Genomic DNA, 18,806 nt, shown 5'->3' with positions numbered 1-18,806 from the left:
CTGGAGCGGATCTGACGCTTCCTTCGGGCAGGCTCCGCTCTTGGGAACTCGAAGCCGAGAGGCAGGGGCGCGACCCCGGACGCGAGTCCCAGCCTTCCGGGCGCCCGTGCAGGGTGGCGTGTGCGCAGCGGGGCTTGTCTGGGGACCCTGGATTGCACACTCGCCCGGCTTTTTGCTCGCCGACCGGCAAGCCAGGAGCGGCAACAGTGCCCACCCCAGAAAGCGGGCGGCGAGCGCTCTCCTCCAGGGCCCGGGAACGGTTGGGAGAACTAACGAGTTAAGTGCGCGACCCCTGGGGACGGGGGGCGAGTCGAACGTCGGCCAATGGCTGCGGTGGGCGGGAGCAAGACGGACCTGGGGACCTGCGTGGTCCGGGTCCCTTCCCCACCCTCGCCCTCTCAGTGCCCCGCGGGCCCGCCCACNGAAGGCGCTCTCGGAGGTGGGTGCCGCGCGGGGCGCGCCCCGGGGCCCAGGGCGCCTGGGACGCGCGGGCCCACTTGCTCGCTCAGTTAGGTCTGGGTGGTCGTTCTGCCGTCTCGGGGGCTTTTACTCTCAGTGGCTTACAACCCCAAGTGTTAGATTCTCGGGGTCGGGGAAGGCCAGGAGCGGGGCGCCCTCGGAGGCTGGGGAGAAGCCGGGCAGGTGCCGCGCCGTGGCTGACCTCTTCTCCTGACCCCGTGTTCTTTAATTCGAGTCACGACCCTGCTTAGTTTCCTTACTGGGCTCATTGAGCTTGCCCTCAGGACCCGCCGGCCCTGAAGGGGCTTCATGCCTCAGCCTTGGCGAACGTGCTGCGCGTCCATTAAAACGCCACCCTTTCCGGGGGGCGACGACGCGAGGGCGGGAGGGCTGGCGGCAGACCAGGCTTCTCCCCCGCCGTCTCCGGAGAGGCGACCCCAGGCCTCCTAAACTTTACCCAGGTGGGGTGACTGGAGTTTCCGGGGGACTTGGGGGATGAGGCGAGACTCGGGCCGCGTGGGGCTCTGGCGACGGATCCCGGCGGAACCGAAGGTGGCGCGCCCCTCCCGTCGGGGCAGCCTGGACCGCCGAGGCCCGCGGGCTCAGACCCCGGGCTCGCGGTGGGGCGCGGGCTCCCGGGACCTGCCGAGGAGCGCGTCCCCCATATGCGCGGCCCGACCCGGGGCCCTCGGCTCTTTCCTCCCTGCTGGGGGCCCAGGAGCGCCTGGGAGGGCCTGGCACCGCCTCCCCGCCCCAGCCCCGGAGTTGGGAGGGCCCGGCGGCCCCAGCCGACCCTGGAAGAGAATTTTGTCAGACTGAGAAGAAGGAGGGACAGGGAACTTGAAAGGGCTTTTGCGGGAGCCGGGTTGAGGGCCGAAGCTAGAGAGCGAGTGTTGGCAGCCAGCCGTGCTTGGTCGAGGTGTGTCTGGAGAGACAAGGCGAAGGCGACACTAACCGGGAACTTGCAGTGGGGCGGGATCCCGGCAGGTTTTCGTTTAAGGGCTTTTTGTGGCTGCTTTTTTGGTTTTGCTTTCCTTGTGGGACAGGTCGTGCGGGATCTAGTTGGGAAGTTTATCCAATTCCCTCCAACCGAGGCGGGCGGGAGCGGGGCCGGGGCCGCGGGCAGTGCCCCGCGCCGCGCACTCAGTCGCGCTCGCTTTCCCGCAGGCCCGCCGCGCGCTGTGGCCCGGGATGGCTCTACGGCCGCCAGGTGAGGCCGGGCCCCAGGACAAGGTGTGCTACCCGCCCAAGAGGCTAGAGAACACCCCCCAACAGCTGGCCGCCTACTACCCGTCGTTCCCAGCTTATGACCACTACAGGAACACCCTAACCATGACGGAGGAGGATTTCCAACCTTTCCGGCAACTGGAGGCCACCGTGTCTGCGACCCCGGCCATTCCCCCCTTCGCCTTCCGGATGGCGCCTTCCTTGGTGAGTCCGGGTCTGGCTCTACAGACGGAGCCGCTCTATGATCTGCCCTGGTACAGTAAGCTGCCACCGTGGTACCCAATTCCCCACCTCCCCACGGAGGTGCCACACTTCTTGAACAGCAATATCGAGTACAAGGGCTCCGGCGGTGAAGATTTGGGCCGCACTGGTGGCCGCAGCGACAATGGCCAGTATTGTGGACCTGAAACTTTAATTCTGCCAACCCCTGTGGATGCTTCCCTGTTACCTGAGGAGCCGAAGACCTCCGAGTTATCTTGCTCCCCCAGAAAGCAGTCTCAGGATGGCTCCAAACCCCTAAACCAAGAGGGAAAGCCTCCTGATCGTTTCCACTTCACCGAGGACGACCTGCACTTTGTTCTGTATGGGGCCACTCCCAGCCTGGAGCACCCAGCCAGCCTGCACCATGCAATTTCGGGCCTCCTGGTCCCCACAGACAGCTCTGGTAAATGGAGTTCACCATCTGGGAGTTGGATTGGATGGGAGTAGAGGTGGGGGTAGGAAGGGGAAGAAGCCCTTCAAGGTGGGTCTGAGGCTGCACAAATGCGGGAAGGGGGGCACCGTCAGAGCCTGAGGAGTGCAAGCTCCCAACTGAGGCCCTGCCTACTTAACGTTATGACTTAAGGTTGGTTTTAGTGCGAGCTGAGGACAGGCATCAGATTTCACCGCCATGTGCAAGAAGGTATCTTCATGATAGCCTCATGCAATTCACACTTAGAGTCCTGGCTCAGCCATCTACCTGGACCTTAGTCAAGCATTATCCCTGATTCTCAGGTTCCTTAAGTATGCAAAATGGGGTTAATTGCATAACCTTGCAAAGGGTTGCTCTGAATCTCAAATGAGAAATTGTGTATGAAAAGCTCGTGTAAAAGGAGCAGGAAAAATATAAAAGGACCAATAAATGTCAAACTCAGGATGATGGTTACCTCTAGGGAGTAAGAAGGGAAACGCCCTATAAAAGCATTTCATAATACATTTTTAATGAAAAAAATTTTAACCCTTCCTTTTTCTAGGGTCTGATTCTCTTTCTCAAACTCCGGATAAAAGCTCCCTTCAACTTCCAGAAGGTAGGCAGGACTCTGCTTGGATTGCTTTCCCTGCACGAATGCTGCTCACTTTCCTCACTCTCTTCCTGCCTTGGCTTTCCCCTAGGTCTCTGCCTCATGCAGACCATGTTTGGTGAAGTCCCACATTTTGGTGTGTTCTGCAGTGGCTTCATTGCCAAAGGAGTCAGGTTTGGGCCATTTCAAGGTAAAGTGGTCAACGCCAGTGAAATCAAGACCTATGGAGACAATTCTCTGATGTGGGAGGTAAATAAGTTTTTGGTGGGTTGCTAAAAGTAGGAAACGAGGCTGGTGGGGAGAAATTATGGCCTTTGCCAAAGTCCTGGTCAGGAAGCGAGGACATCAGGGCAGTTATCTGCTGTTTGTGTTGCCTGTACTGGGAAGGAACCTCAGGTGTTCACTCCATGAGGAGAGCACCTCTGCATGAATTCTGTTTTGTAGTGCCCTTAAAAGGCATTTTAGTCTGTGAAGATTAGCCGTGGAATATACATTTAAAGAATCAATACATTGTGTTATATTTATAGACAAAACCAAATGCTTTAAATTCTTGTAGTATAGAGTACTGAAAGTATGTTAAAGGGAATAAAATTTTAAAATTTGATATTATTTGCCTATGAAATTAGCGAAGGATTTTTAAAAACTGATATTCTTCAAGCATGCTGGTGGGACTGCAGTTTATTGCCTGCAGGAGAAAACCATTTGTCAGAATGTATCAGATACCTTAAAATGTTCAAAACCCATTGGCCCTGTATTTTTCTTTCTAGGAATATAGTTTAGGAAAATGATCTGAAATTCAGGCTACGTGGAAGACATTAATGACAGGGTTGGTTATAATAACAAAACATCGGAGACAATGAAATTGCCAGCAGCGGAGAAAGAATGAAATTATGACTCCATCTATATGAATGAAAACTAGATGGGGATAAAATACAAAACTAAATGGTTGTCTTTAGGTGGCAAAATTAAATGTAACTAACTTTGTTTCCCTTACATCTGCTTATGAAATTAACGTAGAAATTTGGGAATTGAGAAAGTAATAAAAGTAGGAATCTTTAAAAATATGTTACATCACCTATAGAGATGCCTTTAAGCTAATAAATCTACTTAAGATTTAGATTTATATTCTACTTGTAATGATATAGAAATCTGATTTATAGAAATATATTTGGTGCACTGTTAGCTTTGGTTTATACATTTTTTTAATAAACTTATTTTATAGGTTGGGCAAAAAAAAAAGTGCATTCCAAACTTAATGTTTTATTTCATTTAGATCTTTGAAGATGGTCATTTGAGCCACTTTATAGATGGAAAAGGAGATACAGGAAATTGGATGTCCTACGTCAACTGTGCCCGCTTCCCCAAGGAGCAGAACCTAGTTGCCGTGCAGTGTCAAGGGCAGATATTTTATGAGAGCTGCAAAGAGATCCACCAGAACCAAGAGCTCCTTGTGTGGTATGGAGACTGCTATGAGAAGTTTCTGGACATTCCCGTGAGCCTTCAGGTCACAGAGCTGGAGAAGCAGCCGTCTGGGCCCTCTGAAGGTCAGTGTATACCTCTGCCTCGCCCAGTGCAGTGAGGACCTCCTAGTGGAAGCACTGGGCTCTTTTCCAGAAACCCTCTTTGTGGAGCTCCTCCGTCCCGAAGGCTGATGCAGGAGGCTAAACGGAGGGTGTCTCTGACCAGGGGGCACTACCCAGATAGAGGAAAGCAGTCTCATCCTTCCAAAGCTGCTGAAGCTACCTCTGTCCATAAGGATTCCTGATCTTCTACACCCTAATCCCTCCCTGAGAATAGAAGAAAAGTGGAATAAAGAGATGTAACCTCTCCCTTAGCCAGTTTCTGATTTATCTCTGCCCAGGACAACATAGGCGCTGAAGTCAAAGCTCTAGAGCAGTGTTTTTCAAATGGTGTGTTGTAGAGTTGCAATATCTTCGTAGGGTGGGAAATCAATTTAATGGCTGAGACCAGCATTAAGGCAAAAAAAAAAAGAAAAAGAAAAAGAAAATAAGAATAAAGTAGAATAGAAAACATGAGGGTACTTCGAAAAGTTCATGGAAGGTTTTATATTATCTTTTAATTCCGTTTTCCCCAAACTTTTTGAAGTACCTTTGTACTGATGGGAATCACTTAACAGTAAGTGTTGTTTTGTGAAGTTTTTGCCTCACATAGAGATGTGTGTGTGCTGGGTGTCAAGTATAAAATGTATTTCTTTCTTTTTTTTTTTTTTTGACCGGTAAGGGGATCACCCTTGGCATGGTGTGGTCTGCACCACACTCAGCCAGTGAGCGCACCGGCCATCCCTATATAGGATCCGAACCTGCAGCCTCGGCGCTACCAGCGCCGCGCTCTCCCAAGTGAGCCACGGGGCGGCCCTAAAATGTATTTCTTTCTTTTTTTTTTTTTTTGACCGGCAAGGGGATCACCCTTGGCATGGCGTGGTCTGCACCACACTCAGCCAGTGAGCGCACCGGCCATCCCTATATAGGATCCGAACCTGCAGCCTCGGCGCTACCAGCGCCGCGCTCTCCCAAGTGAGCCACGGGGCGGCCCTAAAATGTATTTCTTACTGTGGGTTTGAGGCAGGTTTGGGGATCATTGAGTTAGACTCCTGCTCTCAGACTTGGAGATCTTGTGAAGATGTCGATTGTCTGGTTGCTCTGCATTTCCATCAAGCTTTCAGGAGATGATGATGATGCTGGTCCCTGGGCTACATCTGAGTAGTAAGTAGCTAGAGAACCACTAACTCACTCTGGTGATGAGCCTGTGGAATTTGCATTTTATGGGCCAACACTCTGCTACCGGGCTTGGAATTTGCATTTTAAATAAGCTCTCCAAGCGATCTTTACATACACAACAGTTTGGGAACTACTAATCTAGTAGGCCGACAAGACAAATGTAAATGTATGTTTTAAGACAGAAAACAATGTTATTGTGGGATATAATAAATGTACTAAGCAATGGGTAAAAGAAAATGTGAATTGCATTTATCACATGCTTCCATGATTGTCTGCTTGCCTGTCTCCCTTTTAGACTGAGACTCTTCAGGGCAGGAAATATTCCTAAACACCTTACTATCCCTGCTCCTGTATCCCAATGTGCACTGAATGAAGGAGGAAAACATTGCAACCAAACTGAGGAAAGCTGCTTAGGGATGAGGTGAAAAAAGGGATGTGTAGGACAGAGGGAGAGAGGGAAGGCATTTCGGGCTCAGGGAATAGTGAAGCCCAAGGCAAGGGAATGTCTGCCAGGGATGCTGTGGTAAGTAATGAGCAGCCCCTTTCAATAGTCCAGATAATGAGGGTCTATCAAATTTGTTTTGGTGAACTGTCTTCCTACTCCTCCAACATGTGTATGGTGTAGGAATGGGCATGTGGATAAAGATGGCAGTGGGGGCAAGATGGTAAGATTCTCTATGGTCTTTGGAGCTCAGATTTGTCTCATACTTAGCATCAAACCAAGTAGGTCTTCTTTGGTCACTTCCAGAAATGGACCGGACTCCTTTTGAAATAAAAGTAAAAATGGATTTGAGAAAAATACATGCTTAATAACTCACAAAATGTAATCATTATCCTTTGAGGAAATTATTTAACAATATGTATTGAACTATTAAAATGCATGTGACATTTCTAGTAGAGTACTACTCTACTGGAAATTTGTCGTCAAGAAATAGTCCAAAAGGAAAAAGCTTTTCCATTAGAATTTTTACTATAGCACCATCCATAGTAGTGAAAAACCACAATCTAAATGCTCAATAATAGAATAATTAAGTAAATGATGATATAACACAGAATAGAATGCAGATGTCAGAAGTCAGTCATAGCAAGCTACAGAGATAAGGGCTTATGATGGTAAGTGGAAAAACCCCAGCATGCAGTTACTTGTGCTCTGATTCTGAACCAAGTGATATTAGGTGCTTACAGCTTTAAAATGTGGAAAGGAACTTGTAGACAACTTAATTTGTTGGGAAGGATATGAAGATTCACTTGTTTTCTGTTAATATGAATGGTTTTGGATGTGATAATCAGGAAAGAAAAATCAAAATTTCTCTGCCTCTCAAAAGAAATGTTTCTTTTCTCAAAGGCTTTTTTGGCAAGGATTGGTAGGAGCCTTCCACTCTAAGGGCCTGAGTAGGTTGGGGCTGGCTGGTGAGCCTGGTTGATTAGAGTGGTTAGTGCTGATAAGGTCTTGAGTAGGGAGGGAAGGGTCTGGACTCTATGTGGGCGGGTTATTTGAATATGCAAGCAAGCTGTGGTGTGTGTGTATTGGGGGATGGAGGTATGGAATGTGAAGACATTGCCTTTAAAATATTTTTTTCTTATTGTGGTAAGAACACTTCACATGAAGGGCTGGCCCGTGGCTCCGTTGGGAGAGTGTGGTGCTGACAACACCAAGTCAAGGGTTAAGATCCCCTTACTGTTCATCTTTAAAAAAAAAAAAAAAAAAAGAACACTTCACATGAGATTTACCATCCAGCAGACAACTTTTTGGGGGGGAGGGGGTACGCAGCTGGCCGCTGGCCAGAATGAGGATCAGAACCCCTTGATCTTGGTGTTACAAGGCTGTGCTCTAACCAACTGAGCTAACAGGCCAGCCCATTGAACCACTGAAGACAACTCTTGTGTTTTTGTTTGCTTGTTTGTTTGTTTTGGCAGCTGGTGGGTGCAGGGATCCAAAACCATGACCTTGACGTTATAAGGCTGGACTCTAAGAAGACAACTCTTCTTAATCATTACCAAACTCTATCTAAATTTGGTGTTTGGGCAGAAAGTGTCATTATCAGTGTTGAAAAACCCCTTGGCTAAAAGAGTAGTCGTTGAGCTAGGGGGAGGAAAAAGTAAAAGGAACAGGATAAAATTAGGTTAAGATGAATTTCCAAAGACCTGAGCAGAAAATGTAGACAGCCAAAGACTAATTAGTTAAGGTCACTGTCTCATTTCTGTGATTGTTCTTAACGCAAACTCCCTATTTAACACTTATTCTGAATTTTGGTGTGCTTTAGTACTTGGATTTGTAGACCCTCTCCTCCCACCCCAGGAAGCAGGAAGGTAAGATACTCTGACCAATGAAAATTCTAGCTCTGAGCAAAAACCCGTCCCAGCAAGAGGATTCTGAGAGTATTAGCACCTCAATGAAAGTGATAGACATAGCAGGGTGATGGGTCTCCCTGCAGTTGACAGGTTGACAGTTGCCTTCCTGGTTATTTACTTAATGAATGGTTTATTTCCTTAGCCACCTTATGAAATGTGCCTGGGACATAGTTGTCAACTAACAAAGCCCCTGATGGACAGCTTCCCTGCTGCTCTGATGCTAAAAAGATTTCTATCTACAGACTCTTGCATAGACTCATTCTTGGCTCTTCTGCCTCCCTGGGGGCAGACAATGAGGTCTCACTAGTGCATTCATAGTCAAAACCACTTTATCCTCTGGAATCCAGAGTGTCCTCAGCAGGGATGCTTTTGTAGGTGGCCCCTGTTCTCCCCTACCCCCAACACATAGACACCCCTGGACCTGGGACCCCTTTGCTAGAGTCGGCTGCAGCCTCTCTAACCTCTCTCCACCCCCTCCCTCCTCCATTGATAAAAACAGATTTACCTTTCTTAGTCTCGCCTGTCACTCAGTGATAATATCACTCATGGTGGTAAAACTCAGTAGGTGTTAGAATCAAATTAGTTGTTATGGTAACCCTGTGTAATAGAGAAGTCAAGATGTTTTCACCCTTTATATATATGAAGACTGTAGTTCTGGAGTCTTTCCCAAAAGTTCAGAGAAGTGAACTATAAATTAAGAGAGTGCCTCAAACTTGCTAAATGGGGTCAAATGGAACAGCACTGTGAAGACTTACTTAGAGGGCCGGCCCACGGCTCACTCGGGAGAGTGTGGTGCTGACAACACCAAGTCAAGGGTTAAGATCCCCTTACCGGTCATCTTTTGGGGAAAAAAAAAAAAAAAAGACTTGGAAGTCGGCTGTGGGTGTCCTGGTGACAGCTTCAAACTTATAGCTCAGGTGACCTTAAAGGGAAAAAGAGAAGTAGGTATACCTTGGAATATTAGCCTTGTTACAGATGCCAGGCAGGAAAATGGCTCAAGAACTGGAGGGCCGAAGTGCTCTTAAATTGGTTTGAGGAAGGGTTTCTTCGACAAATACGCTTCCGAGAGCAAAAGGAAAGGAGAGCCAGCCTACAGATTACCAGGTTTAAGAGGCATAGCAAACACGTACAACATGTAGACTTTGTTTGAATCCTAATTTGAGCAAACTTAAGTCATTAAACAAATATATGTGTGTGTACATATGTACATATACTTTTATTAAGGAATAAGTTAACTTTTTTTTTTTTAATAAAAAGATGACTGGGTAAGGTGATCCCAACCCTTGACTTGGTGTTGTCAGCACCACACTCTCCCAAGTGAGCCAACCGGCCATCCCTCTATAGGGATCTGAACCCATGGCCTTGGTGTTATCAGCACCGCACTCTCCCGAGTGAGCCACAGGCTGGCCCATAAGTTAACTTTTTATATATGACAATGGCGTTACGGTTATGCTTTCTTAAAACTCATCTTCTAAAAATGGTAACTTGAGGTATTTGAACCAAAGGATAAATTAGTATAAAAAAATCATCCGTTATGGAGAGAAGCAATGTAAACGAAAACAAAATTGGCTATGAGTGGGTCATTGTCAAAGCGTGGTGTTGGGCACATGAAGGTTTATTATACTATTATTTTTACTTTGGTAGATGTTTAAAATTTTCTGTAATAAAAGGTTTGTAAATATCCTCTCAGAGAAAGTCAGAAGGAGGAAAGGTAGCTGAAAAAGCCACTGGCACTTGTCCCCTGTGTTTGACAGAGTCTGCAGAAGGTTACAGATGTGAAAGATGTGGAAAAGTGTTTACCTACAAATACTACCGAGATAAGCACCTCAAGTACACCCCCTGTGTGGACAAGGGCGATAGGAAATTCCCCTGTTCTCTCTGCAAGCGATCCTTTGAGAAGCGGGACCGGCTCAGGATCCACATCCTTCACGTTCACGAGAAGCACCGGCCTCACAAGGTGAGCAGCAGGAGGCCTAGCGGCCTGCCTCCACCTCTGCTCCCTCCACAAACTGCTGAGCTGCGGGCGCCGGCTGCAGGGTGGGGTGCCTGCCGGGACAGCCCCTCTGAAGGGGGCCACAGCGCTACGGAAGAGACAGACATGAATAGATGCACATGTGTTAGGACGGGTGTCCCAGGCAAAGGGAGGAGCACAGAGGAAGAGGTGGCCTTGAGCCGAGTCTAGACGGGCAAATGGGGTGTCTGATTCATACCACAGGCAGAGCTGGCTGGCCGGGGGAAAGGTTGAGACATTCCAGGCAGGACAGGGCCTGGCATGTGGCCCAGGTAACTGTACCTTGTTCCATATCTGTGCAGGTACACTGATAGTTACAGGTGAGGAGGTGGCATAGGTGTGGTCCCCAAAACGGAAGGCCTCCATGGGACACCCAGGATTCTGTAGGGAGCCGTTTCCTGCAGTTCCAGACACCTGGTCACTCTGGATTGGTGCAAAAAAGTGCAAAATACCCTTGAGCTTAATTAGAAAGATGAGGCTGGCTGGTTATCTCAGTTGGTTAGAGCCAGTGTTATAACAGCAAGGTCAAGGGTTCAGAGCCCTGTACCCACCAGTCACCAAAAAAAAAGGATGAGACCTGGGCACAGATAGATTCTTGCTTGACTCCCAGCTCTATCAGGATTACCCGAGAAACTACAACAAATTTGAGCCCCAGTTTTCCTCTTGAAAACTGAGAGTAACCATCATAAAATTGTCTATATCTCTCCCCTTCTTCCTAAATAAGCTTCTGGGAAAATTGCATTCAATCCCTATATTACGTACTCCTGTAAAGTTGGACAAGTATCATGTACTATTTGTGTAGTTCTGAGAAGATTTTAAAATATTGAGACAGTAAAATTATTTCTCTCCTATCAGACTGATGAAAGTAGAAACTGTCCAGTGTGCTGATAGTGAGAGACTATGTTGATCAACACAGAATTGGTTATATAAATTATGTCTTGTTAAGCCGAAACAAGTTGCAGAATATGTATAGAATGATGCCATTTAAAATATTTTATTATAAATGCTACATATAATGTTTTACATAAAAATGAAAAGTAGTTGGGGTAAAACATTAAATTGCTAACTGTAATTTTGGGAGCGTGATTGAGAGTGAGGCCAAAAGTGGTTTTTATGTTTTTACTTGATAGACTTGTTTAATTTTTATGTTTTAATATGAGAAAATAATGTGTGCTTACTAAACACAATTTAAAGAAAAAGTGTAAGCCACCTGATATCCTATGGCCCTATGTTGTCATCTTACGTGTAATATTTTTCTCAATATGTGTGTGCATTGAGCTAATTTGTAAACATAAGAATGGTTATATCAGTACACCAGATGAATGCGCCATAATTTACTTAACTAATTCCCTTTTTTTGTGCATTTCCCCCCAGTATTTCTGCAGTGAACTATATTATAGAAGTCATTATTTCTGTTATCCATTTCTGATTATTTTTTTGGGCTAGACTCCTGGAAATAGAAAAACTTGGTCAAAGGGTGAATACAATTTTAAGGATCTTGAATTAAGTTACCAAAGTGCTTTCCAGAGGTGTCAATTTATGGTCCAACCACCTGGGCTTGCAGTGTAGTAAGCTGCACCAGCTCTCCTGCCAATAATATTTCTCTTTTTATTTTGTTATTTTAACAGAAGAAAAATGGTATCTTGCTTCAATTTGCTTCTTCATTATTAATGAAGTTTAAATTTTAAAAATATATTTTATTGGAAGTTTGTATTTGTCCTGTGATTTGTCAATTCATGTCCTTGGAAAGTATTTATATTGTTACATGTTTTGTATTTTACAAGCCATGTTTGATCAATTCTAGGATTTAGATTTTTCTTTTTTTTTTTTTTGTTTTAATATTCTTGAAATTGAGATGTGTTCTATAATTGACAGCATGCCGTAGTGTTTTTTTTTTTAAAAAAGATGACCGGTAAGGGGATCTTAACCCTTGACTTGGTGTTGTCAGCACCACGCTCAGCCAGTGAGCGAACCGGCCATCCCTATATGGGATCCGAACCCGGGGCCTTGGTGTTATCAGCACTGCACTCTCCCGAGTGAGCCACGGGCCGGCCCAGCATGCCGTAGTTTTAATTAGTAGCATTTTCTTTTTTAGTTAGCACATAAAGTCCTGAGGTATCCAAGTGGTGGGATAGAGCGTTTAGGATATTTCTCACATTTGCGGCAGACAGATCAAAGTATTAAGAAAATGAAAGCTATAGGGTTAGTTTTTGTTTATTTGTTTTGGATTGTTTTTGACTAAAATAGAGTGAAGGAAAAGGTCAAGAAGTGTCTATTAGGATGTTGGATGGGTCAATTGCCTAAACACTGAGGACAATGGGTGAGTCTTGGGTTGGTGTTAGAAGGCACTGCTGGGACCGGCCCGATGGCGCACTGCTACAGTGCGCCGCTTGGGAGCTTGGCGGCGCGACACTGAGGGTTGTGATCCGTTGCCGGACACAAAAAGGAAAAAAAAAGAAGGCACTGCTGACTTTGAAATTGGGGGCCTGTAGACCAGGAGGCCAACAAATGACAGGGATAATGATGAAGGGGTGGAAGCTGGTAATAGTGAGATGATGACTTGCATTCTAAAAGGGGAGCTGCTTTTACAGTAGAGTGAGGGATAATCATTTTCCACGGGCAGTAGAAGTGGTGAGACCTGTCTTACTCATTCCCAAGGGTTCTTCTTTTAGTTCTCTTTGCAAGCTTTCCCTGAGTGATCTCATCCTTAATCATGATTGTCAATACCACCTACCACTGGGTTTTGAATCTCTAACCAAGAATTCTGTGCCGAACTCGAGAGGCATATAGCTAGCTGCTCAAGGAACATGTCACCCCGAATTTCCCATGGTGCCCTCCAGCAACTCTTGCTTAACATTATTAACTCTTACTTTAACCTTTACAGAAGAAAAAGAAGCTCAAATGAAACAGACATGTAGAACTTCAGATAGTTGATTTTTAACAAGAAAAATCAGTTTCTGAAAGAGAAAAAAAACATTGATTGACTAAAGTATCAGAAGATGCTGGGTGTACAACCAGCAATTAAAAACATGTATTACCACCCTCTTCCTACTTACAGATCCCTCCTTTACACATGATTCATCAGTTAAAAGCCATGACAACCAATGTCCCTGAAAAGTGACATGAGTTTCAGAAAGAACATAAAATAAAAATGTCAGGAAATCTTTGTGGTCCATAATTGTTATAAATACAAAGAATTCATAAATGAAAAATCCATTCAGAATTTTCTTCCTCTTCAATCTTCTGAAATACCTGATCAAAAAAAAAAAACAAAACACAAACCTGATCAATGGAAATAGGGCCTTGTTTTTTCAGAAAGCGTTATTTCTTATATTTCTTTCTTTTTTTTTTTTTTTTGCGGCTGACCAGTAGGGGATCCGAATCCTTGACCTTGGTGTTATCAGCACCATGCTCTCCCAAGTGAGCTAACTGGCCAGCAGGATACTATTTTCTTGAGCTATCCTAGTACAGAATATTCACTTCAGAGAACAGAAATTAACCTTGAAAATATATTAGGTTTTTTTTTCAGAAAGCGTTTTTTTTTTTTTTTTTTTTTTTTTTTTTTTTTTTTTTGCGGCCGGCTGGTACAGGCATCTGAACCTAGGACCTTGGTGTTACTAGCACCGCACTCTCCCAGTTGAGCAAACCAGCCAGCCCCAACTTTCTATTTCATGTGTGACTTCTTGTAAGCTTTTCTTTTTGATAGGACTTCCAATTGCAAGAGATAAGTTTAGTTTCTTAATTTTATACGTTTTTTTATTTGGCCACTGGCCTGTACAGCGATCCGAGCCTTCGATCTTGGTGTTACAAGGCTATGCGCTAACCAACTGAGCTAACCGGCAAGCCCAAATTATATAGTTTATGTAATGATATTACATTATTGTTGAAAGCATTCTTTATGAAGCTTATTCTGATTTGAACTTGCTGTGATCACACAGCAACTTGTTGACAGAGCAGGACTAATTCAGGCCAATGTTATATATACCACAATCCTATTCAGTTTCCACATTTCACCTCTGAAGTAACTGACACCCAAAGATGTTTAGTGAATGACCTGAAGTCACAGCATTAGCTTTAGTGACAGCATTGGGCAGGATCTGGAGCCCACGCTGCCTGATTCTTCAGTGTGGGTCCGGGATGTCTTTGTACTGTTACAGGTAGACCCTCATCCTGGGGAAGGGCGATCTGCTGCTTGCAGATGTACGCAGGATAAATCTGAGAGTTCTCTTCTCACCCTCAGGTAAATGTAATGTTTAAATGGACTTGTTAGGGGAAGATATAATTTCAACTATATTTTTCTTTTTCGTCTTAGTGTTCTACATGTGGGAAATGTTTCTCTCAGTCTTCCAGCCTAAATAAACACATGAGAGTCCACTCTGGAGACAGACCGTACCAGTGTGTGTATTGTACAAAGGTAAATGGAACCTCCTTTAAGGGATCTGTTTTGAACTTTGCTTGGCTGTCCATGTGTGAGAATTTGAAGCATAAAGCCTGGCTTATAATGAATTTTTGGTGGTAAATGTTAATCAATTATCATTGCAATCCTCACTTCGCCATCAAATATGCTTGAGTTTGCTAAAGATGGTCAGATATGAACTCTTGCAAAGTTGGCATTGAGGGCATGTGCAATGAAACATGCCCCGAATTCACAGTGACGTGTAAATATTACACACTATTTAAGAGCATGGACCGGGCCATGGTTCAGGTCCTACTTCTGATGCTTACTTAGCTGTGCAACTTAAGGAAGTCCATTAACTTCTCTGTCTTTGAGTTTTCTTATTGGTAAATAGGGGAAAATAGTCTTTACAGAGTTATTGGATTACATGAGTAAATATATGTAAAACGTTCATAACAGTGCCTGTCACATTGTAACCCCTTCTGAAGCGTTAGCTACTTTTATTACTACTTTAATCCATGAAGACCTAAATGGGGAGAATGCTGCTGCTCTGACTTTCTAGAGGGAATTGCAGAAGTGGCATCTAATCTATGTTGTATAGAAGACAGAGCAGCAAAAAATGGAGAGACAAATACATGGTTAGTGTTTGTCAGAACAGAGACAATAGTTTAATTATGCTTTGGAAATATTATATCAAAATGCCTCATCCTATTTTGGTGATATGTATCTATGCAGTCTGATGTATAGTTAGCCATTAACCATATATGGCTATTTCAATTAATAAAAGTGAAATAAAATTGAAAATTCAATTCCTACGTTGCACTAGCCACATTTTAAGTGCTCAAAGGCCACATATGGCTAGCAACCACCACATTGGACAGCACAGGTACAGAACATTTCCATCAGCACATAAAGTCCTATTGGAGCGAACTGGTGTAGACCATGTTTCTACCATCGAGTCATTTACACTTTTTACAATAAAGCTATAAGAGAAGTATAGGTTGTCTTTAGGGGAACTTCTAAACCTTCCAAAGAGGATTAAAACATTGAATCAACCAGGTTTAGGAAAACTAACACCTCCAAAGAAAGTGTGTCAAAAGAATGAAAATAGTTAGCATAGAAAAACAGCACTGAGACATAACTAGACCATGTGAACTTAGCATGAATCAAAAGAGGTGGCATTGGATTTGTGTGAAAAAAGCAGTCAGTCCTTAGGGGGTAAGTGCTGTCCCATGGGATTTCCAGAGCAAGGACAAAATACTCCACAAACCATCCTGTTTCCAGAGTAGTGCTAATTCTGATCCTCACCTTTCATGTCTAGCTAATCTGGGAATGATGGAGGTCTGAAGGGAACACTAAACCCACTTAAGACATGAATTGGTGGTCTGCATTCTGGCTGACACAATAGACTCCAGTCACTTCTGGTGCAGACTGACCATGTCTGGGTGGTCTTCCTTATGGAGCAGGAACCTGACTCCCCATGTGCCAATCTGAAATGTCCTGCTGGGCAGGTGGAGATCCCCAAACATTCCATTGTCAAGTGCTTCCCTCCCAGTCCCCCAAATCTGAGCTCACCAGTTTAACTTTGTATCACTGTCAATGGGTCTAGAAAACAAAGTCATTTTCTTATATCTCTAATATAGTACCTTAAAGTGACAAAGGTCAGAAAATAGTGTTGAAGTGAATGAGGGGAAAAGTTATAAATGGAACAGAAAAGAAAAGCTAAGAAAGGAGATGTAAAAACAATGAAGTACTCAGGAATCTGAAATGCTCCAGCCACTCTGGAAAATAGTTTGGCAGTTTCTACTACTATACGATCCAATAATTGCTCTCCTGGGCACTTATCACAGGGAAGTGAAGGCTTTATTCATACAAAAACTTGTATATAAATGTTTATATCAGCTTTATTCATAATAGCCAAAAACTGGAAACAACCCAGATGTCCTTCAATGGGTGAGTGATCGGACAGATCCATTTATTGCTTTTTTTTTTTTTAATTAATTAATTTTTTTTTATATTGTTAAGTCACATATTTAATTTCATTGTAAATTGTATGGTATTCCGATTTGAGAAAAATTTTTTTGTCTTAACATGAGCTATGATTTCTTTTTTTCTTTTTTTCGTTAAATTTTTATTTTGTCAATATACAATGTATATGATTATTATGGCCCCTCACCGACACCTCCCTCCCTCCTCCCTCCCATTTATTGCTGAATACCACTCAGCAAGAAAAAAGGAATGAACTATTGATAAACAAAACAACCGGGATGAATCTCCAGAGAATTATGCTGAGTAAAAAGAGTGAATCCTAGAAGGTTACATACTGTATGATTCCATTTATACAGCATTCTTGAAATGATAAAATCATAGAAATGGAGAACAGATTAGTGGTTGTCCCTGCTTAAGAAGGAAGTGGGAGCGGAAGGACAATATGAGGGATCCTTGCGATGACAATGTTCTGTATCTTGACTTATGTCAATGTCAATATCCTGGTTGTGGTTTTGTACTATAGTATCATAAGATGTAACCATTGAGGGGCACTGGATAAACGGTATACAGAACCTCTGTTATTTCTGAAACTGTGTGAATCTACAGTCATCCCAATAAATTTAAATCAAAAAAATAAACCCAATAAGGTAAGATTCATGCAAAGACATTAGCCAATATTAGCTTCTCCTTCTGTAATGCAGTTTTTCTAGAAGTGTCCTAGGGCCACCTGCTTGAATTGCTTGTTTACATTTAGGCTCCTGGTCTCATTGCAGATTTATTGGTCACACTCTCTGGGCTAGTGTTGGCAATCTGCATTTTTAACTAGAACCCCAGGTGATCTTAGCCACTAAAGAGCCACTGTTCTGATATCCAGTGCTACTCAGAATCACCAAAGGACAAGTTGATCAGGTCCTTTTTTTTTTTTTTTTTTTAAAGATGACCGGTAAGGGGATCTCAACCCTTGGCTTGATGTTGTCAGCACCACGCTCAGCCAGTGAGCAAACCGGCCATCCCTATATGGGATCCAAACCCGTGGCCTTGGTGTTATCAGCACCGCACTCTCCCGAGTGAGCCACGGGCTGGCCCGATCAGGTCCTTTTTGATTAAGGCCACTGTTGTTGACCATGAGTGCTCTATAGCCTCAAAATCCAAGATTCATCAACTGGAGAAGAAAGAGTGACATAAGTATCAGTAACAATGAAATTAAGCCCATTAATTGGTTGTCCAGCTGGTGGAAGTTGACTTTTTCTCTTGCCTTGTGTTCTCTGCAGAAGTTCACTGCCTCCAGCATTCTCCGCACACATATCAGGCAGCACTCTGGGGAGAAGCCCTTCAAATGCAAGTACTGTGGTAAATCTTTTGCATCCCATGCTGCCCATGACAGTCACGTCCGCCGCTCCCACAAGGAGGACGAGGGCTACTCCTGTAGCGTCTGTGGGAAAACCCTCCCAGATCAAGAAGCGTTCTACTCCCACGTGAAGTTTCATGAAGATTTCTAGCCCTCGGTGTGGGGACAGTGTACAAACTAAAGACTCAGATTCTCTCTTCTTACGGGTGTGTCATATGAACAAGGAGTAGTAATATTGAATGAGGATCAGAAAAGTGGAACTGGCCAGTTTGCTGAGTTTACAAGATTTATTGACCATGGTTTTAACAGCTTTCACAGAAATATTTTTCACAATTTTTAACAGGAATGGAATTTTGGTGAATTTACCTAAAAACAGTGAAAGCTTGGGGGTGATAATGCTTGAGGGTCTAAAAACTCGGTGTATATCCCATGAGTGAGTGTAAAAGTCCCTGCAGTTCAGAAACTGGAAATAGAGTCCTAGGATTCATGATGAAAGAAAAGGAGGTCTTTTCTCTACTCTCTGTTTTGGGCCCCCAGATTATACTATGGTCATCATGTATTATATTTCTAAACAGGACAAATTCTTTAAAAATTCATTCAAGGGCTGGCTGGATAGCTGGTTGGTGAGAGTATGTTGTAACATCAAGGTCAAGAGTTCAGGTCCTCATACTGGCCAGCTGCCAAAAAATAAAAAAATAAAAGTTTATTCAAGCTGGAGCGTCATTAGAATTGTAACTAAGTCTTCAGACAAGAATGAATCTTCCGTCTTTATCTGGATTCATCTTAAATCCTTTGTTCCCACCCCTCCCCCACCACATGACAAATGCCAGTTAATCTTTAGCACCAAACAGAATTACTTGGTGGGCACAGAAATTAATTACCGATCCCTCCATCTGTGGCCTTTACCAATTGGGGAAGAAAAATTATAACCAAATGAAGAAAGGCTAAAAAATAAATGAGCATATTTATAGTGCTCTAGTTTTAAACCTGATTTCATTCCTGATGA

The 18,806-nt window shown here is 44.1% G+C and overlaps 1 protein-coding gene across 1 annotated transcript; it reads left to right on the top strand.

Annotated features, from left to right (window-relative positions):
• The first annotated feature begins 1,627 nt into the window (after window positions 1–1,627).
• PRDM14 (PR domain containing 14) lies at window positions 1,628–17,955 on the top strand. Its single transcript, XM_008567160.1, has 7 exons — window positions 1,628–2,350; window positions 2,919–2,972; window positions 3,058–3,215; window positions 4,240–4,510; window positions 9,811–10,013; window positions 14,380–14,481; window positions 17,724–17,955. The coding sequence occupies exons 1-7, from the start codon at window positions 1,651–1,653 to the stop codon at window positions 17,949–17,951; spliced, it is 1,716 nt and encodes a 571-aa protein (XP_008565382.1). The 5' UTR covers window positions 1,628–1,650; the 3' UTR covers window positions 17,952–17,955.
• Window positions 17,956–18,806: the final 851 nt, after the last annotated feature.

The sequence above is a fragment of the Galeopterus variegatus genome, unplaced genomic scaffold (assembly GCF_000696425.1).
Source record: "Galeopterus variegatus unplaced genomic scaffold, G_variegatus-3.0.2 Scaffold300, whole genome shotgun sequence".
Classification (NCBI taxonomy): Eukaryota; Metazoa; Chordata; class Mammalia; order Dermoptera; family Cynocephalidae; genus Galeopterus; species Galeopterus variegatus.
This window is presented reverse-complemented; position numbering and strand designations above follow the sequence as displayed.

Excerpts from the sequence above, each read along its gene's own strand:
- PRDM14 (XM_008567160.1), top strand. The coding sequence starts at position 1,651 with ATGGCTCTACGGCCGCCAGGTGAGGCCGGGCCCCAGGACAAGGTGTGC. Across the intron at positions 3,216-4,239 it reads ACAATTCTCTGATGTGGGAG|ATCTTTGAAGATGGTCATTT; the intron begins GTAAATAAGTTT and ends TATTTCATTTAG. Across the intron at positions 10,014-14,379 it reads AGAAGCACCGGCCTCACAAG|TGTTCTACATGTGGGAAATG; the intron begins GTGAGCAGCAGG and ends TTTTCGTCTTAG.